This window comes from Mandrillus leucophaeus, unplaced genomic scaffold (genome assembly GCF_000951045.1).
Source record: "Mandrillus leucophaeus isolate KB7577 unplaced genomic scaffold, Mleu.le_1.0 Scaffold499, whole genome shotgun sequence".
Taxonomy (NCBI): Eukaryota; Metazoa; Chordata; class Mammalia; order Primates; family Cercopithecidae; genus Mandrillus; species Mandrillus leucophaeus.
The window spans coordinates 1659768-1685423 of NW_012105353.1; the positions used below are offsets into that span (position 1 = coordinate 1659768).

The 25656-nt window shown below is 43.2% G+C and overlaps 1 protein-coding gene across 9 annotated transcripts in view; it reads left to right on the plus strand.

Annotated features, from left to right (window-relative positions):
* The first annotated feature begins 322 nt into the window (after nt 1-322).
* ADGRG2 (adhesion G protein-coupled receptor G2) overlaps nt 323-25656 on the plus strand; it is a 102177-nt gene continuing 76843 nt past the window's right edge. For 8 of the 9 annotated variants that reach the window (XM_011995809.1, XM_011995801.1, XM_011995803.1 and 5 more), the window contains exon 1: nt 14200-14317. In XM_011995809.1, the coding sequence (XP_011851199.1) occupies nt 14200-14317 (118 nt within the window). Of the gene's footprint in view, nt 362-14198; nt 14318-25656 lie in introns of those variants that run through there. The other variant, XM_011995802.1, reaches the window with a different exon arrangement.

Here is a 25656-nt window from a genome sequence, read left to right on the forward strand (position 1 = left end):
CCACTGCACTCCAGCCTGGGTAACAGAGCGAGACTCCGTCTCAAAACAAAACAAAACAAAACAAAAAACATTAACAAGATCAGTCTCCAAACTGGCTTTGGGCTTGCGCTTCCAGTTTTTATATAAGTTCCTCAAAAGCAGGGTTTACATCCATTTTTTCTGTAACTCCACTGCTAAGTTCAAGCTGTGACGTGCAGTAGGGAACCCAGGGGACCTCGGCTGATGAGCTCACTGCAGTATTGAAGTATTATGCAGTCAAGAAAGTCTACTTTCCATTGGCCTAATTTTGCTTTTTTTTATTATTTTTCATTTTCAGGTGTGCACAGAGGTTCTCCACCATTTTTTCTGAACTCGTAGTCAGGTGAGTGATGCTATTTCTACGAGATAATGTTGTAGAAATGAGGAACATGTTGGCTTGGGTTTTGTTTTTTTCTTTCCTATTTTCCCTCCTTCATTGCAAATTCCCATCCCTGTATCAACTTTATTCTTTTTTGTTTGTTTTGTTTTGTTTTTAGCTCCTCACTCCCACTTGGAGGTCTCTTTCCTTCAGACACTTTCTTTTCCTTGGGGATTCTATTGTTGACCTGTTTCTTCTTGGTAACCCAATTGCTTTTGAATGGGCGTTCAGAAACGGGTACCGATTTTGAAGTTACATGGTGCGATCAAAGCTGGGGAAAGATAATGATCATTTACGTGGAATTATTTGGGATTCTGTTTCACTGTTTTCCCCTTTCCTGCTCCCTGGACGTGTGTCCCTTGGCTCTAACAGCTTTTGTCATGTTTTGAAATGGACTAAGGAAGTGTTTGTTCTCTCTCTGACCTAAGTGCTGTGCAAATGCAACTGTCAAAGGATCCTTCCAACCAGATTTCTGCCCATGACCCTCTTCTAGATAGAAATTCTGAAGCCACTACTTTCACGCTTCCTATTTCTTTCTTTCTTTCTTTCTTTTTTTTTTTTTTTTTTTGAGACGGGGTCTCCCTCTGTCACCCAGGTTGGAGCGCAGTGGTGCAGTCACAGCTCACTGTAGTCTTGACCTCCCAGGCTCAAGTGATCCTCCCACCTCAGCCTCCTGAGTAGCTGGGACCACAGGTGCGTGCAACCATGCCTGGCTAATTTTTTATTTTTTGTAGAGACGGGATCTCCCTATGCTGCCAGACAGGTCTCAAACTCCTGGCCTCAATCCATCCTCCTGCTTCAGCCTCCCAAAGTGCTGGGATTACAGGCCTGAGCCACTGTACCCAGGCTATTTCTTTTGAGACTCATAAATAGTGGTTATTTCTGGGAATTCATTGACATAAATTATCAAAATTTTGTAAACAATGTAAATATCATAATGAATACAAATTAGAATGATCCTATTATAACTTACATGATAAATAACACATCGTTATTATAATAGATACTAGTAAGTTATTGCTATAAATAAGGTTACAACACCTGAGCGGGGTCACACAGCCAGTAAATGACCCAGCTGGGACCTGAAACAGGAATGGGCATGGTGTGATGACAAAACTAAGGAAGGGCACAGAATCCTGGCGGGGGGTGGGCCCTGGTGGGTAAGGGGGGGTTGGTTTCCTGAGTCCCTCGCTTCCTCTCCAGCATGGTTTCCTAGATGACCACTAACCATATGCTTTTGCCCTATCCCTGCCCCAGCCCTGCAGTGCAGATCAATGCCCCAGGAGGCTTTTAAGAAGAGTCTCTTATTTCTCTCCTCTACATATTGATAGAATTATTTTGCAGTAGTAGATTCTGGACCAAATCAATGAAAAAATATTTGTCGAGTGCCTGCTGTGGGTATGGGGGTGAGGTGGAGACCAAACCTATATAGGAGAGGCTATTGTGTTCTGCTTCCTTGTTTTTGTTTTTAGGCCAAGTCGAGTCTGATGGACCATTGAACAGAAAGTATCTTTTGTTTGTTGTTTTAAAAAAAATCACTATTTATTTGGCCATGCCAATGACCAATGAATCTGAGTAGTGGCTATTAAGCTCTCGGGGGCGGGAAAGGTATCTGCCTTGGTTTTTGCAGTATCTTGAGTCCCTGGCATAGAATCTTGCTTGTAACAGAACTTCAATAAATATTCGTCAACTAGTTGAATGAATGTCAATTATTTTGGAAATAATTCCAAAATCTGTTTACATTTAGGACTGGAGTGTATTATAAACTTATCTTCTTTGGCTGGGAGTGGTGGCATGTGCCTGTAGTCCCAGCTACTTGGGAGCCTGAGGCAGGAAGATCTCGGGAGCCTGAGGCAGGAAGATCTCTTGAGCCTGGCAGGTGGAGGTTGCAGTGAGCCGAGATTGCACCACTGCACTCCGGCCTGGGTGACAGAGCAAAACCCTGTTACAAAAAAAGCAAGCAAACAACAACCAAACAACAACAACAAAACAAAAGCTTGTCTTCTAATTATGCTTGTAATCGTAGCTAACACTTCTTGACTAAACTAAGACTTTCATTATATTACCTCATTTAATCCCTACAGAACCCTGTGAACTAGGTCTTAGCATTGCTTCCATGTCTTCAGATGAAGAATTTTAAGCTCCAGGGAGGTTAAGGAACAGCCCAAGTTTACACTGTAAGTGGTGGAGCTTAGATGTGAAGGCTCTACCATGCGTGTTCCCGAATCCTATGCTGTTCTGCTCATTTGTGTGTGTTAAACATACTGCAAGCATTGGGGGAAGACCCTGAAGAGTGAGGGGAGAGAGATGAAGTAGGCTTTCACCTTGCCTTGGATAATTCACACATGGCTAATCAAGAGTATGGTAGATCGGAGGTATGAGAGAGTGGAGAAATTTGGAGATGAGCAAGGGAGCCAAAAAACAGAACACCCCTCAGCCGGGCGCGGTGGCTCACGTCTATAATCCCAGCACTTTGGGAGGCCGAGGTGGGTGGATCACCTGAGGTCAGGAGTTCAAGACCAGCCTGGCCAACAGGGTAAAACCCTGTCTCTTCTAAAACTACAAAAATTAGCCAGGCGTGGTGGCAGGTACCTGTAATCCCAGCTATTCAGGAGGCTGAGGCAGAAGAATCACTTGAACCCGGGAGGTGGAGGTCGCAGTGAGCTGAGATCACACCGTTGTATTCCAGCCTGGGTGACAAGAGCGAAACTCCATCTCAAAAAAAAAAAAAAAAAAACCAAACCAAACAAAAAAACAGAACACCCCTCACCAGGTTTGGTGAGTGTATGTTTACATTAAGTGCACACGTTAGTTCTAATCTTGCACGTCTGATATTGATTCACTTGTTTTATTGCATAAAGCTTCCTTTTTCTGTATCAGAAAGCACTTACTGCTTATTAAGAAAATCATTTTGGCACTGTAAAGACCAAATAAATCATTTCCTTCCATTTGATTCCAGAGATGTGAACGTTTCACACTGCAATGAGGCCGTATGGCTCAGCATTGACTTGACTTTGTGCTCTGACAAACAACATACAAGGCTGCTGTTTTAGAGTTCCTATTCAGCACTTACCAGTTAACCTAGTTTCTGTCATCTTTAGGACATGGTTGTTTTTGGCATATGGGATGTTGTTTCTCTTACTACAGTAATACTGGTTTTAGGTCTTGGTGACCTTATCTTCAAAAATTTTGTTGCTGAAGTTCAGAACAGTTCCTTTTGTCCAATATTTATTCAAACTACCTCAATTTACAAGATTTGAAATTGCTGCTAGACATTTCTGTGAGCATCTTGGAGAAATCTGAAAACAGTCTCATTTGATTTATATAATGGGTAAAAATCTAAGGACTTTCCTTGTCTGGTTTTGGCATTGGGGTTATGATAGCCTTGTAAAAGTGAATTCAGATGTGCTCTTTTTCTTTAGTTTCTGTGCGATTGGAACTCTTATTCCTTAAATATTTGATAGAATCATCAGTGAAGCCGTCTGGGCCTGGAGTTTTCTTTGTGGGATGTTTTGAGATTTTTAATGGTTATACCTACTATTCATGTTTATCATTTCTACTTGATTCCTTCTTGGTAATTGGTATTTGTTTCTAGAAATTTGTCCCTTTCTATCTAGAGTTTCAAAATTATTGAAGAAAGTTGTCCCTAAGAGCCTTTTATATTTATTATGTTTATAGCATTTACAGGTGTGTTGCTTTTTCCATACCTCCTATTAGCTACTTCCTCACTCCCTGCCTCTCTCTTTTTCTCCCCTTTCTCCCTCCCCTCCCTCTGTCTCTTGATTTTGCCAGAATTGTCTTTTCAAAGAGCAACGTTGGCTTTGTTAATCTTTATGTCTTTTTTCTGTCTTTATTATATGCTTCTTTTTTTTTCATTGCCTTCCTTCTTCTTCTTTGGGTTTGTTTTGCTGTACTTTTTCACACTTCTTAAGAATGTTAATTCATTAATTTTAAGCCTTTCTCTTTTTCTAATTTGTATGTTTAAAATATAATTTTCACTCTATCATTAGCTGTATCCTATGTGTTTTTTATATAGTGTTTTTATTATTGATCAAGTCAAATATTTTCTTTATTCTTCTTTTTTCTTTTTGAGACAAGGTCTTGCTCTGTTGCCCAGGCTGCAGTGCATTGGCGTGATCATGGTTCACTACAGCCTCTACCTCCTTGTCTCAGGCTATCCTCTTGCCTCAGACTCCCATGCATCTGGGACCACAGGCGCATACCACCATGCCCGGCTAATTTTTTGATTTATTTGTAGAGATGGGGGGAGGGTCCCACTTTGTTGCCCAGGCTGGGCTCGAACTCCTGGGCTCAGGTGATCCTTCTGCCTCAGCCTCCCAAAGTGCTAGGATTACAGGTGTGAGCCACCACGCCTGGCGAATATTTTCTAATAAACATTGTGACTTATTTGACCCATGGGTTATTTGTTAAATAATAAATCTAACTTTTTGTTATTACAACTTAATTGTGTTGTGGTCAAAGAACATGCTGCTTTCCTGTTTTCCAATTCTTTACAAAGTTTTTGAGACTTTTCTGATGGTCTGGATGGTTTCACAGACATTCCATGTGCACTTGAAAAGATTATGTACGCTGCAGTTGTTGAATGGGGGCTTCTAAATATGGTCCTCGTGTTGTTGGTTAAATGTGTCATTCAAATATTCTATATCCTTAATGACTTTCTTATTTAATTTTTACCAATTGCTGATAGAGATCTCTCATTATGATTGCGAATTTGTTCTATTTCTCCTTATATTCCGTCAATGCTGTTTGGTGTATTTTGAGGCTACAGTAGTTGCATTCACATGTACATTTCTTCAGTCTTCAATTCAGAATTGAATCTTTTATGAATGAACGGTTTTATTTCTAGGTAAAGCATTTTGCTTTAAAGTATAATTTGTCTGATATTAGTATAAACACATTAGTTTTCTTTTGATTAGCTTGGGCATAGCATATCTTTTCCATCTCTTTACTTTCAAACTTTCTGAATCATTAGGTTCTATTTGTGTCCTTGTGAATAGCATATAATTGGAGTTTGTATTTTTTTCAGTCTGATAATCCTTTGTCTTTTAATGGAATCATTGAGTCCATTTATATTACATGAATCATTTTATCTGCATTTTTTTTTCTTTTTTTTTGAGACGGAGTTTCACTCTTGTTGCCCAGGGCTGGAGTGCAGTGGTATAATCTCAGCTCACTGCAACCTCTGCCTCCTGGGTTCAAGCGATTCTCCTGCCTCAGCCTCCCGAGTATCTGGGATTACAGGCACCTGACACTATGCCTGGCTAAGTTTTTGTATTTTTTTTTAGTAGAGATGGGGTTTCGTCATGTTGGTCAGGCTGGTCTCAAACTCCTGACCTCAGGTGATCCACCCGCCTTGGCCTCCCAAAGTGCTGAGATTACAGGCGTGAGCCACTGCACCAGCCTGCATTTGTTTTTAAATCTTTATCACTTTCTATTTTTCCTAACCATTCTTTGTTGCTGTTTCTCCTCTTTCTTGCCTTTTTTCCAGACTGACTGAATATGTTAAAAACTGTTTTCCTCCTCCACTAGTTAGGAAGTTATATGTCCCTTTTCTGTTCTTTAGTTACTAAAAAAATTACAACCTGTTGTAGAAATTACAACCTGGTGTAGAAATTACAACATGTCTACTCAACTTTTCAATGTGTAAAAATAATCAATACCTTTAGCTTCCTCTAGTATAATTCAAGGACCTTGGAAGACTTTAATTTTTGAATTTCATTTTGTCATCTCCTTAGTTATATTACATATAATACATATATTATTTCCTATGTTTATATATATGAGATAGTTGCTGTATGTTTTTATCATGTTTCACTAATCCCTACAAGATGTTATTGTTTTATATAGTAGTTTTGTTTTATTTCAAGACAGAGTCTCCCTCTATTACCCAGACTGGAGTGCAGTGGCACGATCTTGGCTCACTGCAACCTCCGCCTCCCAGGTTCAAACAATTCTCCTGCCTCAGCCTCCCAAGAAGCTAGGGTCACAGGTGCCCGCCACCACATCTAGCTAATTTTGGTATTTTTAGTAGAGATGGGGTTTCACCATGTTGGCCAGGCTGGTCTTGAACTCCTGAGCTCAAGTGATCTGCCCATCTCAGCCTCCCAAAGTGCTGGGATTACAGGCGTGAGCCACCATGACTGGCACTGTTTTATATAGTAAAAGTTGATTTGGATTTGCCAATAGAGAATACTACCCCTAGTTCTGGACAACTGGGGCCTCTGGCCTGTGACTTGTGATTTAGAGTCCCCGCTCTGGCCTTTCTCTAGCTCCACCCCTCTCCAAATGACAAGAAGTCTGTGGCGTCAAGAAGTCATGCCTACCTGGAGCCTGCCTCCCTCTTCCCCTCACCCTTGCTTCTAGATCATACTCTGGGAATCCAGGACCCTGGAATTCCCAATCCAAACATTCTGTGCCAATTTCCAGGACCTGGGCACTCCCCTTCCCCATTGCAAGCCATGCTGCAGGTGTATGTACTCCCAGACCCAAGGGATGACCAAGGGGTACATGCATGAAGGAGAGGGGGTTAGGGGTATGCAGGCTGTGGTGATCACGTGCGTGTGCACAAAGCCTCTTACAGCTTGGAATGAAGCCTTAGGGGAAGAATAAGGGCAAAGCCTTCTTTTAAACTCTTGAACTGTATCTTAGAAATGTTAGCCATGGGCCTGGCCACAAACCCACCACTTCCTTTGTTCCTCATTCCTCCTTGCATCTCAGATCTTATGTCTTTTGCCTGAATACATGTTTTAGGATTGATTTCAGTAATGATTTGCAGGCAGGGAGCAACATCACAGTTTCTGTTTGTCTGGAAATATCTTCATCTTGCCCTCATTCTTCAAAGATATTTTCCCTGAGAGCAGAATTCTAAGTCGGCAGTTTCTTTCCGGCACGCTGCAGACAGACTTCCACTGGTTCCGGCTTCCACTGTTGCTTCTGAGAAGATAGCTGTCAGTCTAACAGCGGCTTCTTAACAGCCTTTCTCTTTTTTTTTTTTTTTGAGGTGCAGTCTTGCTCTGACGCCCAGGCTGGAGTGCAGTGGTATGATCTCAGCTCACTGCAACCTCTGCCTCCCGGGTTCAAGCGATTCTCCTGCCTCAGCCTCCCGAGTAGCTGGGATTACAGGTGGGTGCCACCACACCTGGCTAATTTATGTAATTTTAGTAGAGATGGGATTCCACCTCGTTGGCAGGCTGACCTTGAACTCCTGGCCTCAAGTGATCCACCCACCTCGGCCTCCCAAAGTGCTGGGATTACAGGCGTGAGCCACCACACCCCCAGCCTGACAGCTGCTCCTTTGAAGGTTATCTGTCTTGTTTTTCTGACAATTTTTCAGATGTTCCTGTTTTTGTTTTCTCTCATTTTTACTATGATGTATCTAGGTGTAGATTTCTTTTTATTTATTGTGATTTGAGATTCTTTGGGCTTCTTAAATCTGAGGATTGGTGTTTTTCACCCATGACTAAGGAGGCACTTAGTCATTATCATTCCAAACACTGATTCTCTCCTCTTTGAATTTTGTTTAAATGTATGTTAGACGTTATATTTCTTTTCTCCATGTCTCTGAACTTTTCTTTCATATGTCATATTTGATACTCAGGTTTGCCTCATTAGGCCCATACCCACAGGTATAAGTGGGCTTCATTGCTTACATTGCTTACCGGGTTCCTGCTTGAGTTTCACCTTTGGCCTGGCAATTCCTTTCTATCTTGCCAGCTCTTTGATATGTTTAAGAAAATGCACGGCTGGGCACAGTGGCTCACGCCTGTAATCCCAGCACTTTGGGAGGCTGAGCTGGATGGATCAACTGAGGTCAGGAGTTCAAGTCTAGCCTGGTCAACATGGTGAAACCCCATCTCTACTAAAAATAGAAAAAATTAGCCAGACATGGTGGCAGGCACCTGTAATCCCAGCTACTCATGAGGCTGAGACAGGAGAATTGCTTGAACCCAGGAGGTGGAGGTTGCAGTGAGCCAAGATCATGCCATTGCTCTCCAGCCTGGGAGACAGAGCGAGACTCTGCCTCAAACAAACAAAAAGAAGAAGAAAGAAAATGTGCCGGGTATGGTGGCTCACTCCTGTAATCCCAGCACTTTGGGAGGCTGAGGCCCAGGAGTTTGAGACCAGGAGTTCAATACCAACCTAGGCAACATGGTAAAACGTCATCTCTACAAAAAATTAAAAAATTAGCCAGGTGTGGTGGTACATGCCTGTAGTCTCAGCTACTCAGGAGGCTGAGGCAGGAGGATCAATTGAGCCCACGGGGTCGAGGCTGCAGTGAGCCATGATCATGCCACTGCACTCAAGCCTGGGTGACAGAATGAGACCCTGTCTCAAAAAATAAATAATAATAATAATAAAAGAAAATGCTTTTAGCATTTTATTCATGATTTTTAATTGTCTTCAGCCCAAGGTTTGATCTAACTAACCTAACCTATTTCTGGAATGCTGAAGACATTTTTTTTCCCCTGAGATATTTCCTGTATCGAAGTCATTGAGCAGTGTTCAAATAGAAATTTAATTATGCTTTTCTTACCAGTTTCCTGATTCTTTCTCTGACTTCTTTGAAAATTGAACAATCCAAATCAATTGCTTTTTCACTTTTTGTTCTTGCTTTATCCATACTGAGAACCCCTGCAGTCCTTTTTTTTTTACATTTCCCCTTGTGGTGGTCTTGTAAGCCAACATATATGACTCCGTATAAATGTCCCAAAAGCAAAGAGTTTTCTAGAAGACTTAGGGAACAATTATCATACCTCTTGTAACTCAGCTCAAAAATAGTAATCATTGCCTCTATCATAGTAGCTATGGTATAATCAAAGTATGCCAGTTAACCAGAGATAACAGAGAATAACCCTCACCCAGACCTACCCTATGGTAATATCAAGCTATTTCTCCCTTTCTGATATTGTTCTTTAATTATTCTACATCTAGAGACAGATTTATCATTTATTGTCATAACAGGTTTCACTGATGATATATATTTAAAAATATGATACTGATACTATTTAATGAAATTGAAGAGCTCTAGAATGAGTTTTTAGAGTGGAAGCACCATGGCATATAGTCATGTAGTTCATGCACTATACAACTCTAGAGAGAGGTTGCCATTTACATTAGAGTTCACAACTTAAAAGGGGGCCCTGGATAAAGATGAACTGGGGATCATCTTTAATCTAGTGTCAAGGTCTATGTTTCACTGTTTAAATGCTACCAAATAGTTTTCTTTGTAATTGTTGCTATCTTCCTAGCCATCCTTAGCACCTTAAAAATTTGCTAAGAACCAGTGGTTATTCAAATCCTCTTTGTTGATGACCTGGATAGCATTGAGCTAACCCCAATTGCACCAGAAGATGAATAGATGTTTGTGTTAGGCTGTTCTTACATTGCTATAAAGAAATCCCCGAGACTGGGTCATTTATAAGAAAAGGGGTTTAATTGGCTCCTGGTTCTGCATGCTGTACAAGAAGCGTAGTGACATTTGCTTCTGGGGCTCACTTATCACCAAGGGGATGGCCCAAGCTATTCATGAAGGCTCCTCCATCATCCAACACCTCCCACCAGCTCACACCTCCAACATTCAACATGAGATTTGGATGGGGACACGTATCCAAACTATATCAATGTTCCAGCTGAAACAGAGAAAAATGGCTTTGATGTGCAATGACTAAAGGTTTCAAACTTCACAGATTTCCCTTTGATTAGTGATCCTAGAGACTTTATGACCTAATAGGACATTCTCGGTTTATGCAGAAGGCAGTAGAAGCTACGTTATTTCAAATATCATAAAACTTCTCCAAAAACATATGTTCAGCCTTGAGAAAACGTATTCCAGATCTGACAACTGAAAGCAGTCTTTTGAGTGGTGCCAGTCTGCATTAAGTTCTTGATCTATATTTTTTTTCAAGATGGTTGCTGGGATCATCTTTCATTCTGGCCTTTCCTACCTGCATTTGGAAGTTGAGTAGATCCTGTCTTTAGTGAAAAGGCATAGTTTATTTTGACCAGAGGTCTCAGTTACAGCACATGGTAGTCACTCACTGTGTATGTACACTGAGTCACTGAATACACAAATTTACCTTTGATCATGTCTTGTACACCACTTAGGTCCTGCCCTAAGAGTTAGCAAAGCTCAAGAATGAGTTTGTAGACATTTTAAGATTGTATAATAACGTTTTGAACTTGATGTCTTTCACCTGATGGACTCAAAACATTTTACTTACAAGGAGACAAAGTCTCAGGAGGCTGGCATTGTGTTCTGGTAGAAAGAGTAAAGGTTCTACCAAATAGCTGAATGACCTTGACCCATCCCCCAGACTTGCAGGGGCGTCTAATCTTTTGGCTTCTCTGGGCTACATTGGAAGAAGAATTGTTGTGGGCTACACATAAAATACACTATCGCTATTGATAGCTGATGAGCTAAAAAAAAAAAAAAAATTGCAAAAGAAATATCATAATGTTTTAAGAAAGTTTAAGAATTTGTGTTGGGCCACATTCAAAAGCATCCTGGGCCACGTGTGACCCGTGGGCCGTGGGTTGGAGAAGCTTGCCATGATGGGCCTCTTTCATCTGTAGAATGAGGGTTCGAGGATAGGTGATTTCTGAGTTCCTTTCCAGAAATAAATCACTCTGATACTGTCTCCCCAGGCTACACTTAAATACTTGTGAATTAAATCTAAGTCAACTCCACCAGTTTCAGGTAGAATCAAGCCTAAGGCATTTGCAGAGGAGAGCATTTTCTGTGGCGCTGTAGTTCACTCAATAATGCCTCCGTTTTTTTTTTTAAAGCAGTGCTTTTGGAGGGGGGACAGAGTTCAAAAACTTAAAAAATAGGTTAATTTTTAAACTTTTTATTGAAAATGATGGCATACATATAAGTGTACAACTCAGTGAATTTTGTGAACTGAACACACCCATGTAACTGGCACACATAATATTCCCGGTACCTCAGAAGCCTCCCTTGTGCCCACATCCAATATTGTTATAACTCCCTACCTTCCAAGGATAAGCCTTCTCCTGACTTCTCACCGCATCGATTAGTTTTTTCTGCTTCGATTTCTCATGAATGGAATTATGTACAATAAGTGCTCTTTTCTCTCTGGTTTCCTTGGCAAACATTATATTTCTGAGCTGCACTGAGATTGTTTTGTATAGCTGTAGCAGACACTTAAGTCTTTCCTCCAGAGAGACATCGATACATCTTTGCACAACTGTGTTAACATCCTCATTTGAGTGACTCCTTTGGGAAGATCAATAACATGCCATTATGCCCAGAGAGAGGTTAAAAGAGGAGGGAGAAATTAGAGGCTTTTTATAATTGATCAACATATTATAGCATTAATACATAATACAATTTATTAATTTAAGATATGCAAGCTGTCTTTTGAAGGAGAAAGATTCACCTCCTGGTCTAAAACATCATCATGTCAGGTCAAGGAAAGAATCACTCTCCTAGTGCTGGTTATGAGTATTCAATTACAGAATTCTTAAAGATTGCCAGCTTTATCTTGAGACAGAAATTCTGGCTTATATATCCCCCTTCTTTCCATGCCCTCTACCCCTTAATCCCAGCACTGCCTGATCCTGCACATACTAGGTGCAAAATAGATACCTGTTGAATGAATGAATGAATGAATGAATGACGAGTACAGCTAACATTTACAGTACCTTCACAGAGCCAGCCACTGTGCAAAGATTTCTTGTTTACTCACTGCAACAGCACTATCAGGTGAGTGCTGTTATCTCAATTTGCTAGATGGGGAAACATGACCATTGGAAATAACTTGTCCACAGTCACTCAGATATTATGTGGCCGAGCTGGGACCTTTGAACTCATGCTCTTTAGTCTTCACCACTGTGTATTCACACTCACTCTAGGACTTGCAGAGGCTGCAAGTGGTGGCTGGATTCATGAGTGCCCTTGGCTGAGAGCTCTGCTAGCTGAGGACACACAGCCTGGTTTGTCCAGCCACTTCCCTCTGGCTGTGTAGAGGAAGCCTGCCCAGTTGGCTCTCGCCACCCCCTTGCTTGTGCCTGTGCCCATGAGTGGTTCCTTTCTCAGCACCCCACGCCAGCCTCCGCTCCTAGTGCTGACTGCCCGTCATGGGGTAATGTTGGCCAACTCCCAGACATGGGAGGATCAGACGGTCTTAGCGTTTGCGATTCTCTCTGTGTGCTGGACTCTCCCCTAGCCCCTGCCCCACCTCCAGCACGTGCATTTCATCTAATTCACTCCTATTCAGCCCTCACATCTCAACTGGTACATACTGGCCCTCAATAAATATCTGTTGAATGAATAAATGAATGAATGGCAAATGAGGCTTTTAAATTCAATTCTGATATAAACTACTAAAATGCAAGCAATGATGATAAAATAATGTGCAACAAAAAGGAAACGCAATGTACTGATGAAACTGGGTAGTTCCCTTGACCCCTTCGTGGGACTCATGAAGGAGTGGCTCACTGACTCAGCCCACAGCTCTCACCCCCTCGCGGGAGGGGGAGCACGCAGGTGAGTGGGTACAGAGGCCAGGTTGAGTGCTTCTGGGCAACCAGCAGGAGCAGGACTCTGTGCGGGCCCACGGCAGCATCGACAGGTTGCCCACGACCTCCAGAGCCCCAGAGGGCATGTGTTACAGCACATTCTTTTAGCATTGCCATCTGTGGACAGTGTAAATGTTAAACAGCTCAGTGTCATTGTGACAGCCTCTTGCACCCGCACCCAGGTATTCGTCTGGCATCCAGGAGGAATGAAGTTGTAAGAACAAATTGGAGGGTGGCGAATGCTGAGGATTTTATTGCTGACGAAAGTGGCTCTCAGTGGGATGGGTAGCTGGAAAGGGAATGGAGTGGGAAACTTCCCCTGGACTTTGGCCATCTGTGGCTGAACTCTTCTCCGAAGTCCCACTGTCAAGCCATCTCTCTGAAGTCAAGCTGCTCCTCTCCAACGTCCGGCTACTTCTCTTCTCTCCTTCTCTGCCACCCTGCCAGTGAGGCCTGGGGTTTTTATGGATACTGGACTGGGGGACAGGGCAGGCCAGGGTGGTTTTGGAAAAGGCAACATTTGGGCAGGGAAACAGGAACGCATGTTCTCACTTTGGGCTACGGGTCCAGTCTTGAGAGTGTGGCCCTTGTCCAGGACCACCTTCTTCTACCCAATATTTCCCTGCCTCCTGTCCATATCACTTATCCTTTTGCAGTATAAAACATACAAGAGGAAAACTCCGCCTCAAAAACAAAAACAAAAACAAAAACAAAAAAAAAACATGAATAGGAGCTGGGCACAGTGGCGCTGCCTGAGGCAGGAGGATTGCTTGAAGCCTCAGTATACTATGATCACACCTGTGAACAGCCATTGCGCTCCAGCCTGGGCAACATAGCGAGACTCTATCTCTTTAAAAAAGTGTTTTTTTAAGGACAAATAACAGAGAAATTGATAGATTATTGAAAAGATTCTGTGTAGTGGTAATAATGACGTATTGTAACATTTTGCATTTTTAATTTCTTCTCTTGTTATTTTGCATGTGTTGATGTTTTCCATAAATCCACATGGGCTACCTTGCTTCTAATAGGTATAACATCCTACTGGGCAACCCTCCCATCATAAACATGGGTTTTGCTTGTTGTCACCAGTGCCCGACTGGCGTTTCTGATTCTCTGGAACCATAGCAATTTGAAGTGCACAGGATCACAGGTTGCCTTGGTTGAGGAATGACCTTTGAGGTATTGCCGTGTTGTGATTATGGCAACTGTGATGATCTGTTTTCGCCTTACTTTATTCCAGGATGGTTTTCTCTGGCAGGCAGTGTGGCCGTGTTGGCAGAACTGAAGAAGTTTTACTGACATTCAAGATATTCCTTGTCATCATTTGTCTTCATGTCGTTCTGGTAACATCCCTGGAAGGTAATGTGTCTGTTTTTCTTCATTTTTTTTTCTGTTTATCTGCTTGTATATGTGTAATTTTTTTGTTATTTAGGATTTTTTTACTATGGTAAAATAATATAATATTTATCATTTTAACCATTTTTAAGTATACAGTTCATTGGCATTAAGTACATTCACAATTTTGTGTAACTGTCACCGCTATCCATTTCTAAAACGTTTTCATCATCCCAAATAGAAACTCTATATCCATTAAACAATAACTCCCCATTTCCTTCCCCCGACCCCTTCCTGGTAACCTCTGTTCCTTTTCTTTCTATGTATTTGCCTATTGGAAGTACCTTAGATAAGTGGAATCATACAATATTTGTCCTTTTGTGCCTGGCTTATTTCACTTAGGATGTTTTCAAAGTTCACCCACATTGCAGCTTGTATCAGAATTTCATTCTTTTTAACGGCTAATGTTTCACTGTATGCATTGACCCCATTTTGTCTATTCATTCATCCATTGATGGGCATTTGGGTCGTTTCCCCCTTTCGGCTGTTGTGAATAATGCTGCTATGAACATGGGTGTACAAATCACTATTTGAGTCCCTGCTTTCATTTCTTTGGGGCATATACCTAGAAGGGAATTGCTGGATCATATAACCCTGTGTTTAACATCTTGAGAAACTGCTAAACTGTTTTCCACAGTGGCTGTATCATTTTACATTCCTACAAGCAAGGCACAAGAATTCCAGTGTCTCCCATTCTTGACGATGCTTGTATTTTCCTGTTGTTTTGGCAATGGGTGTGAAGTGGTATCTTATTGTGGTTTTGATTTACATTTCCTTAACGATTAGTGATATTGAGCATCTTTTCATGTGCTTATTGGCCACTTATATATCTTCTTTGGAGAAGTGTCTATTCAAATCCTTTGCTCAGTTTTGAATTGGGTTGTTTTTGTTGGTGTTGAGTTTTGGAGTTCTTTGTGTATTCTGGATATTAATCCCTTATCGGATATATAATTTGCAAGCATTTTCTCCCATTCTGTGGAGTGTTTCTTCTACTCTCTTAATAGTATCATTTCATGCATAAATTCTTTTAATTTTAATGTGGTCTATTTATTTTTACTTTTGTTGTCTATGCTTTGGTGTTATATCAAAGAAATCATTGCCAAATCCAATATCATGAAGACTTTCCACTATGTTTTCTTCCAAGAATTTTATAGTTTTAGCTCTTATGTTTAGGTCCTTTGATCGATTTAGAGTTCATTTTTGTATATGGTGTAAGGTTAAGGGTCCAACTTCACTCTCGTGCATGTGGATATCGTTTTCCAGCCGCATTTCTTGAAAAGACTGCCCTTTTGCCATTGAATGGTCTTGGCACCTTTGTCAAAAATCACTTCGTTACTGGTGGAGGGTGTCTAGGTTTTTGGCATCTTGAACAAATAATTGGACAAAATGCACAAACGAAGCAAGGAAGGAATGAAGAGATTTATTGAAAATGAACGTACACTCCACAGTGTGGGAGTGGCCCAAGCACAGGGGCTCAAAGGCCCTATTACAGAATTTGTGGGAGTTTCCATTGGTTACTTGGTGTATGCCCTACGTAAATGAAGAGGACAAAGTAAAGTTACAAAGTCATTTAGTCAGCGTACACCCTATGGTGAGGATATTTCCTGTCATAGCTGAAGTGTGAATCGGCTTTATGTTCCCTACCTCCAGACCCTATTTTCCTGCCTCAAATTGACCATATAGATGAGGGTTTATTTCTGGTGTTTACTTGTTCTTAAATGTATCTGCTTGAAGGTACAACCATATGGAAATTTAAAGGCGGTAGAGAATCAGACAAATGAAGCAGCCTGGTATTTTCAGAAAGAGGGATCTTTAGAAGTTCATGGAACAAGAAGAAAAGGTATCTAAGAAAGGTAGTTGAAAGACCAGCAATGCTGGGCCTGCAATTTCTGTGGGCACAACTGCCAAAGGCAAGTGTAAAGAACCCTCATTAGGAGGTTCACACCTGTAATCCCAGCACTTTGGGAGGCTGAGGAGGGAGGATCACTGGAACCCAGGAATCCAAGACAAGCCTGAGCAACATAGTGAGACCCCGTCTCTACAAAAATGAAATAACATAAAAAATTAGCCGGGCGTGGTGGTGGGTGGCTGTATTCCCAGCTACTTAGGAGGCTGAGATGGGAGGATCACTTGAGCCCAGGAGGCAGAGGTTGCAGGAGGCAGAGGTTGCAGTAAACAGTGACCGTACCACTGCAGTCCAGCTTGGGTGGCAGAGTGCAACCCTGTCTCAAAAAGAAAAGCATCCTCATTAGGAATGAGACTAGGAAATGTTTGATACTTAAGACATCAAGGACACACAAAGAAATACCTTTCTTATTCAGAAGTGGGTGGCAGGACCAAGGAATCTTTATTGCATAAGATAAAAATCTACTAGCAGCAAACAACAAAACACACAAACAAATAAAACACACATACAAATACACAGACTAAATGGAAAACTTCCCAACAAGCTATAACACAATTGGCAATCCTTTAAAAAGTAGGTACGGGGGCATGTTGTCAAGAAGCCGCCATTCTTTAAGAAAAGAAATGATGGCCGGGTGCGGTGGCTCATGCCTGTAATCCCAGCACTTTGGGAGGCCGAAGCGGGTGGATCACCTGAGGTCAGGAGTTCAAGACCAGCCTCGCCAACATGGCAAAGCCCTGTCTCTACTAAAAATGCAAAATATTAGCCGGGCGTGGTGGTGTGCGCCTGTAATCCCAGCTATTTGGGAGGCTGAGGCGGGAGAATTGCTTGAACCCGGGAGCGGAGGTTGCAGTGAGCCGAGATCATGCCATTGCACTCCAGCCTGGGTGACAGAGTGAGACTCTGTCTCAAAAACAATAAAGAAAGAAAAGAAAAGAAATGATAAGGACTAAATGTATTCTGAAGGCTTACAACATACCAGGTTCCTACATGTTTAGTACACATCCACTCCCTTAATCTTCTCAATCCAGTCTAGGAAGGGGAGATCCTAGTTATATTGCCATTTTCCAGATCAGGAAGCTGAGGCTCAGAGAGGTAAGTAACTTGCCCAAGGCTGTTAGCCCTTAAGAAGCGGCAGAGCTGGAATTTGAACCCAGTAGTCAGCCTCTAGATTTTGTGCTTGTAACCACAAAACCAAGTTATCAAACTTGAGCATGCATCAGAATCCCCTGGAGGGCTTATGGAGGTACCGTTCACTGGGCCCCATCCCCAGAATTTGTGCTTCAGTGGGTCTGGGGTGGGACTGAGGAATTGACAGCTCTAACAAGCTCCCCGGTGATGCTGATGATATAGTCTAGGGACTACACTTTGAGAACCACTGCCTACACAACTGGTGGAAGACAGAAATGGGGAGAGAATATATATATCCTAGCACTTTGGGAGGTCAAGGTGGATGGATCGCTTGAGCTCAGCCTGGGCAACATGGGGAGACCCTGTCTCTACCAAAAAAAAAAAAAAAAAAAATTAGCTGGGCGGTGGCGTGCCTGTGGTCCTAGCTACTCAGGAGGCAGAGGTGGGAGGATCGCTTGAGCCCAGGAGGTCAAGGCTACGGTGAGCTGAGATCATGCCACTGTACTACAGCCTGGGTGACAGAGTGAGACTCTCAAACAAAAAATAAAATAAAATCTAAACTATTCTCACATGCATCATCTCCTTAGGGCACTGAAACATTACTGTGGGCTTGGCAGGGCGAAACTCAAGAGTCCCCACTTTACTGATGAGTAAATGTCCCCAGGGAGGTTATTGGTTAGGAAGTGGCGGAGCCCAGACTAGATGCTAGATCTTCAGTCTCACGTTTCGGTGCTTTTTCCACCACAGGGGTAGATGAGGCAGGAAAGTGGAACACAAGGGAAAAAACTCATCCAAATGAAAGCTGTTTGTTAGAAATATGTCTTTTTGAAAAATTATGTTTTAAAATGCCAACAACAGGGGCAGGTAAATAGGAAAGTGCATGGCTCTGAAACAAACCTAAGTAGGGAAAAGCTGAGTGATCACTAAAGGCAGCTGACTGCATTTCTTGCCTCAAATCTCTGATGAATTGATTTCTTAAAGCAGTGGTTCCCAAAGTGTGGCAGACAAGTAGCACTGGCATCACCTGTCTCTCAGAACGCCCAGTAAGAGTGTTTATTCATGTTATGTATTTATTTTGTTTTTGTTTTATTTTCTTTTTCTTTCTTTCTTTTTTTTTTTTGGAGACAGGATCTTGTTGTTGCCCAGACTTGAGTGCGCGATCTCAGCTCACTGCAGTCTCAACCTCCCGGGCTCAAGTGATCCTTCCACCTCAGTCTCCGGAGAAACTGGGACTACAGGCAACACCACCACGCCCAACTAATTTTTTAAATTTTTTGTAGAGATGGGGTATCACTATATTGCCCAGAGTGGTCTCAAATTCCTGGGCTCAAGCGATGCTCCCACCTTGCTTCCCAAAGTTCTGGGATTACAGACGTGAGTCACCATGCCCTGCTCCTGTTACTGAACAATCACCTTGATAGCACTCACCACGTGCCGGCCACTGTTCTAAGCCCTTACAAATGGCTAACTCATTTAAAGCCCACTCTATAACCCCTTGAAAAAGGCCCTATTATGAGCTCATTTTACCGGTGAGGAAATTGAGGCACAGAGGAGGTAAGCAACTTGCCTTAGGTCAAATAATTAAGAGGTTGCAGAGTTACAATTCAAATTCAGGCCATCTGGCTCCAAAGCCTGTACGTTGGACCTCTATACTATGGTGCCTTTTCACATTCTTAACCTCTCTGCTATGCTAGGCTCAGTTGCTTGGTAGTTGTGAATCTGTAGATTAAAAATAAAGATGGAATCCATAATTGTGAGAATCAGTGTTGTTCTGGATCACCCAGGTGGCTCATAGGCACCACCTCCCCCAATAGCTTTGAACTGGGGCAGGGGTTCTTTTTGTTCAGGATGGCTTGGGCCTGGTTTTTGAAGGCCAAGGGGACTGACCTGCCACTTCTCCATTGGGTTATCAATTGTGCAATAATGATTGCCTGCTGTGTGCCCAGCAGTACTGGCCGCTGAGAACATCGTCTCTGACTCCAGGGAGTTTACACGGCAGTTGGAGAGCCATGACTATGACACATGAGAACAATACAAACTATAACTAAGTCTTAAAGTGTGAGTCAGTGCTATAGGGTCCTCACATATGGCCTGTGGCCAGATCTGTGGATTCGTTTGATGCTAAACCACCTATAGCAGATGCTGTTGGTGCCCTGCCTGTATCCCCCTGGCCCGCCCCAGGGGTCACCTGCAGACAGTTCCTGTGGATGCTGACGGCTTTCGTGTCTCCCTGAGAATCATCTATGCCCATGGGAGTGTGCTTGGCCCATGCGCAGGACAAACCAGAAGTGCTGGGGAGAGAACACCCCTGTGAGTAGTGGGAGCTGGAATTTAAATATGCCAGCTTCCTTGTCCCTTGGTGGGACCACACACAGGTGTGTTCTGTGTCATCTCCCAGAGTTCCCCAGTTGCATTGTACCCCATAATACTCATCTGCTCATGAATGTGCCCATTTCCACATTTACCCCCTTGTCTGTCTCACTCGCATATTCCCCCACTCTGCTTCTGGGGACCCTCCCCATTGGGAAACTCCCCTTCCAAAGTTGAGGCCAAATCTTACTACCTCTAGAAAACCTGCCCTGACCTCAGAAGAATTAAACCCCTCTCCCCAGTTTTTGCTTCTCTTTATCCATCCACACCTGGGGATACCACTTTGTGTGACACTCATTACGGGCTTCCTTTTTACCGTGAGTCCTTGCAGTGTGCAGTCAGTGCCGAACAAAGGGTTGACCAGGTGGGTGGCGAACTCACGGGAAGGAAGCTGATGGGCACTGAGAGCCTGCTCAGGGCCACTCTTCCGGGTGCTTTACGCACATTATCTCATTTAATCCTTACAAAACCTCTTTCCGGTGGGTAGTTTTCATCTTGGTTTACAGATGAAGAAACTGTCAAACGAAGGCGTTTGCCTAGAGGTCACACAGCTAGGAAGACTCCCCATCAGAATCTGTAGTCCAGGGCACCCTCAGGAAGTGTCTGAGGACTGAATGAGCATGTCACTGAGGTGCAGGGCTCAGGGAGTGGAGAGGGAGCCTGGGGTGAGCTGTTAGAGAGCGGCAGCTTTCCCCGCCCGGGGCTCTGGGAGATCTGGACTGTAAACACAGTAGCTTCACCCTGGAAGCCTGAGAGGTGACTCAGTAGCTCTTGACGGCAGGGAGAGGTGGGATGACACTCTCTCGTTAGGCCACTAGCCAACAGAGAGAGCCCGTGGACCTTAACACTTTCAGTTGTGTGATTGGGTGACATTTGAGGGGCTCATTCTTGGTCTACCAGAAACCGGAATGAGTTTTGGCAGGTAACTATACTCACCTCCAGCCTCCAGCTCTCTTGGGCCGTACCAATGCCCTTTTTTTTTTTTTTTTTTTTTAAGTCTTTGAAGGAAGTCTTCTTTTAGGTACAGCTATTCTATTTTCCAGAGGGGCAGATGACATAATAGTGGAAGATGGTTATAATTTCATTCTTGCAGAGTTGTCTTCCTCATTTGGAAACAATTACACATTTGAGCCAGTTTAGTGATCTCATGAGCTACAATCCCCAACTTTCTCTCTGGGCTGGGTCTAGATCTTTCTGTGCTACAGGCATTTCCAGTGATGAGTCCCTCTATAATTCCCCTCTCTGAGGCCTGGCTGTCTGATTTCCTCCTATCCTCTTGTGCTGTGTCCTTCTGAGTCCTTGGTCTTTCTTGTGAGGAGGTCGGTAGAGCTGCAGGAGGTGGGCTGCATGCTCCTGAGAGGCAGGAGACCTGTCCTGTTTCATTTTGTCCTCTAATACCAGACCCTGTCCCGGTCTCCTTATTCTCTCTCAATCCCCTGTCTGTACAAGTGAGGTTATAAATGCTTACCATGGCACTGATCTGATGCTCAGCCAATCTCACAACCCCCTCTAACCCCTGCCAAATCTTACTCCCCGCACCCAGGCATGAGGCCATGTCTGTTGGACCCTGACTCTTTCCCTAGCAGGTGGAAGTGGTGATGGGGAGTGATGGAGAGTCTATCATAGATAGGCGGCAGGGGAAACTGAAAGCAGAGGGCATTGTGTCCCACTCTCCACTTAGAACTTGGGGTAAGGACTCCTCACACAGGGCAGTTGCAGAGATGAAATGGCAAAACTGTTTCCCCTTGGAGATGATGTCCCCTCCAAGTCTCTCTCAGCTCTCATGTGGCAGAGTAGGGACTCTAAAATACCCTCATGTTCCTAGTGGGTAGCTGCAATGAGATCCAGGGGTGGGGATAGAGCTGCAAAGACTATGGCGTGGACAGCCTAGGCCAGGGGTCAGATGGAGGATGAGACAGACACTCAGTGGTGAGAACTCAAGGGAGCTGTATCAGCAGGAGAAGGACCCCCAGGCCTGGATGGGATTCTGAAGACTAGACCATGGGCCCACTGGACACAGCCTTCAGCAGTGGACACCAGTTGGATACTCAGGAGTCCTACAGGATGAGGCAGCTCTCTGGAGAGGCCATTGAGAACTCAGGGCTCAGCACCGGGTGAGCTCACAGACCCAGGCCGCTTCTCCCTACTGCCAGAAAGGCACTAGCACACCATTCTCAGCCCAGGCGCCATCTTGACTACCAGAAGGAAGAGGAGGGCGGACAAAGATTGTGCATTTATTCACAAGTCATTGGGTTAACTAGAGACCATTTTAGAGCAAAAGAGACAAAGCTACCTTTGTCTCTTTAAATGTCTACCTTTAAATCGTCAGACTTAAGGATCTCTTTCCTATATTTCTGGAGTGGAGGCTCTGAAACAAAAGGGAGCCACCCTAGATATCAAAGGCAGCTCAGGAATTTTTGGTGTGTTTTTGGTGCTATTGTTTCTACATCTAAATTATATCTATAAATTTTAAACTTGCTCTAAAATGAATATATATCGAACACAGAATGATGTGTCAGGGCACTCCACTAGGAATTGTGGGAGATCATCATCATATCCTGAACTCTGATCCTCCTCCAGGTTTTATCTTTTCAGCTATGTAGAGACATCATTCAGGTCCTTGAGGGTAATGGTGACATCTTTTCTCTCTGTGTAGCCTCCATATTGTCTAGCACATAGTAAGTACTCAGTAAACTGTGGTTGTCTAATTGGTTTTGATTTGTGATCCTAGTCTAAAGCCTAGAGATATTCCAAAAAGTGGGCCCCCCCTCAGCTTACATCAGCAATACTAGGCTCATCCAAACCCAGTGAGTTCTGATACAGCGTAAACTACTCCAAACTTCTGCATAGACTTCAGTGAGGTGGCTGTACCTTGGCTAGGATTACCCTTGAAGAATGTGTTTCCCCTCCTCCATATGAGGAAGGGGCTCAACTGATTCCCCATTAAGATTCCTTCACAGTCTGACATTCTGTGAGTTCAATCAGCCAGTAGGAACCATCTCCATATTCTTCATTCATTGTCCTGGAATACCAGGGATCCTCGAACATGATGTCATTCTGGAAATCCTTGGGTGATATCTGAGCTGCTGATTATTTATGCCAGGTTCTCACATTTGGCTGCACATTGGAATCACCTGGGGGAATTTAAGAACACCTGCCTCGGCTGGGTGTGGTGGCTCACGCCTGTAAACCCAGCACTTTGGGAGGCTGATCTGGGTGGATCATTTGAGGTCAGGAGTTTGAGACCAGCCTGGCCAACATGCTGAAACCCCATCTCTACTAAAAATATAAAAATTTGCTGGGCGTGGTGGTGGGCGCCTGTAATCCTAGCTATTCAGGAACCTGAGGCAGGAGAATTGCTTGAACCTGGGAGCAGAGGTTGCAGTGAGCTGAGATTGTGCCACTGCACTCCAGCCTGGGCGACAGAGCAAGACTCCATCTCAAAAAAAAAAAGAAAAAAGAAAAAAGAAAAGAATACCTGCCTCCTACCCCCAGAGATTCTGACATTATTGGTGTGGGGGTACAGCCTGGATATTGGGGTTCTTCAAAGTACCCCAAGGGATGCTAGCAGAACCGAGAACCACTCACCTCTGCAATCCCATTTTAAGGCTGTTCTCCTGTTCAAAGTTCCTAATGTGAAATTGGAAACAATTTATAAGTCATATTTTTTCGAACTACATTTATTACATGAGGCAATTTCAAAGGCATTTAAAGTTATAACGAAGTCAGTAATCTCTTGATTTCAAAATGGATAAAAGCTCTAGACGTGGCTCTTGCCGACTGGCAAATCCCCAAGTTGTTATTGCTGTCCTTGCCTTGCTCTTCATTGAAGAATCCCAGTGTCTCTTCATAGTATCTTACTTACTTACTGATTTATTTTTCTGAGACAGAGTCTCGCTCTGTTGCCCAGGCTGGAGTGCAGTGGCATGATCTCGGCTCACTGCAACCTCCGACTCCCGGCTTCAAGCAATTCTCCCACCTCAGCCTCCCAAGTAGCTGGGATTACAGGCTCGTGCCACCATGCCTGGCTAATTTTTAATTTTTAGTAGAGACGGGGTTTTGCCATGTTGGCCAGACTGGTCTCGAACTCTTGACCTCAGGTGGTCCACCTACCTCAGCCTCCCAAAGTGCTGGGATTACAGGCATGAGCCACCATGCCTGGCCTTCTTCATCGTGTCTTTAGTACCAGTACCATGTATACTAAAACAGATTCTTTAGTAGTACTACATAGTATTGGCACTAAATACAGATTCCTTAGTACTACTACATAGTACTGGTACTAAAGACAGATTGTTTAGTACTACTTCATACATAGTACTAGTACTAAAGATGAACAACAGCAGCAGCAACACAACTGGACATTCCTGTAGGTCTTTGCGGTTGACAAAGCACCTTGGCATACATCATCTCACTGCGTCCCCTTGAGGTTAGCAGAAAAGTTTTTGTTATCCTCACTTTGCTGAAGAGAAAACTGAAGCTCAAAGCAATGGAATGACTTTCTAGGTTATCCAGAAAGAAACAGTACGAAGATCCAGAAAGTGCTTATTTTTGGCTTGGACAGTTTGGGTAACTTCCAAATTCACACAGCTGGAAAGCAGAGGTGGTGAGATTCTAGAACTCGTGTTCTTAACCACTTCCCCAATATTTAGTCCTGAAGCATTAAAAATGGTTTTCTTGTTGTTGCTGTTGTTGTTTTAGAGCCTGGGGCTCACTGTGTTGCCCAGGCTGGAATGCTGGAATGCTCACTGCAACCTCGAACTCCTGGGCTCAAGCCATCCTCCCATCTTGACCTCCCGAGTAGCTGGGATTACAGATGCACACCACTGTGCCTGACTTGAAAATGGTTTTTACACAACTTTGCATGATTTGTTCATCCTGGGATGAATTTATATCCCCAAAGCACTGTATAAAGATAAAAGTGATCGGCCCGGGTGTGGTGGCTCAGGCCTGTAATCCCAGCACTTTGAGAGGCCGAGGTGGGCGGATCACGAGGTCAGGAGATCGAGACCATCCTGGCTAACATGGTGAAACCCCGTCTCTCGTAAAAATACAAAAAAATTAGCTGGGTATGGTGGTGGGCACCTATAGTCCCAGCTACTCGGGAGGCTGAGGCAGGAGAATGGCATGAACCCGGGAGGCAGAGCTTACAGTGAGCTGGGATGGCGCCACTGCACTCCAGCCTAGGTGACAGAGTGAGACTCCGTCTCAAAAAAAAAAAAAAAAAAAAAGATAAAGAGTGATCTAAGGCATAAAGCAACCATTCTGCTGATTTAACCTATTAGGGATTCAGTTGATATTCCAAGAGAACACGCTGTTGAAATGCACCTTAAATGCACCTTAATAGTGGGTACATCCTTAGTTCAAGAAATAACAAGAAACACATTGATCTTGCCAAGAGGCCTCATGTTTATAAGATCACAGGGCTATAAAAAAAAAATCAAGGTAAGTTAGAGATACTTTTGCAATGATGTTTGTGGCAGTTGTGTTAGTCTTTAACATCTGTGTTAGGTGTGACCTATACCCTTTTGTTACTTTTCTTTTAGAAATGAACAGAGCATAAGGTAAAAGTTACTCTATAGTGTTTAATACAGCATAGAGTTTTTTAATTTAAAGAAGAGATAAAGATATAAAATGGCAGTAATTTTGCTGTAGTGTATAAATTAGAATTGCTTATAATTATCTGATTAATTGAATGAACAGGAATTGAACGCATCGCTCTGTTGTCTTTCAGTTATGTAGACATTTTTGCCTTGCTCCTAACTTGAAATATGATTTAATATTACACAGATTTGGATCCGCAGTGAAGTCTAACAAATTCTGGGTTTTGGTGTACACAGGCAGAAGGAGATGGGTTTGAATTAGTGAGAAGTTTTCAGTTACAGGATATTTTCAAAGT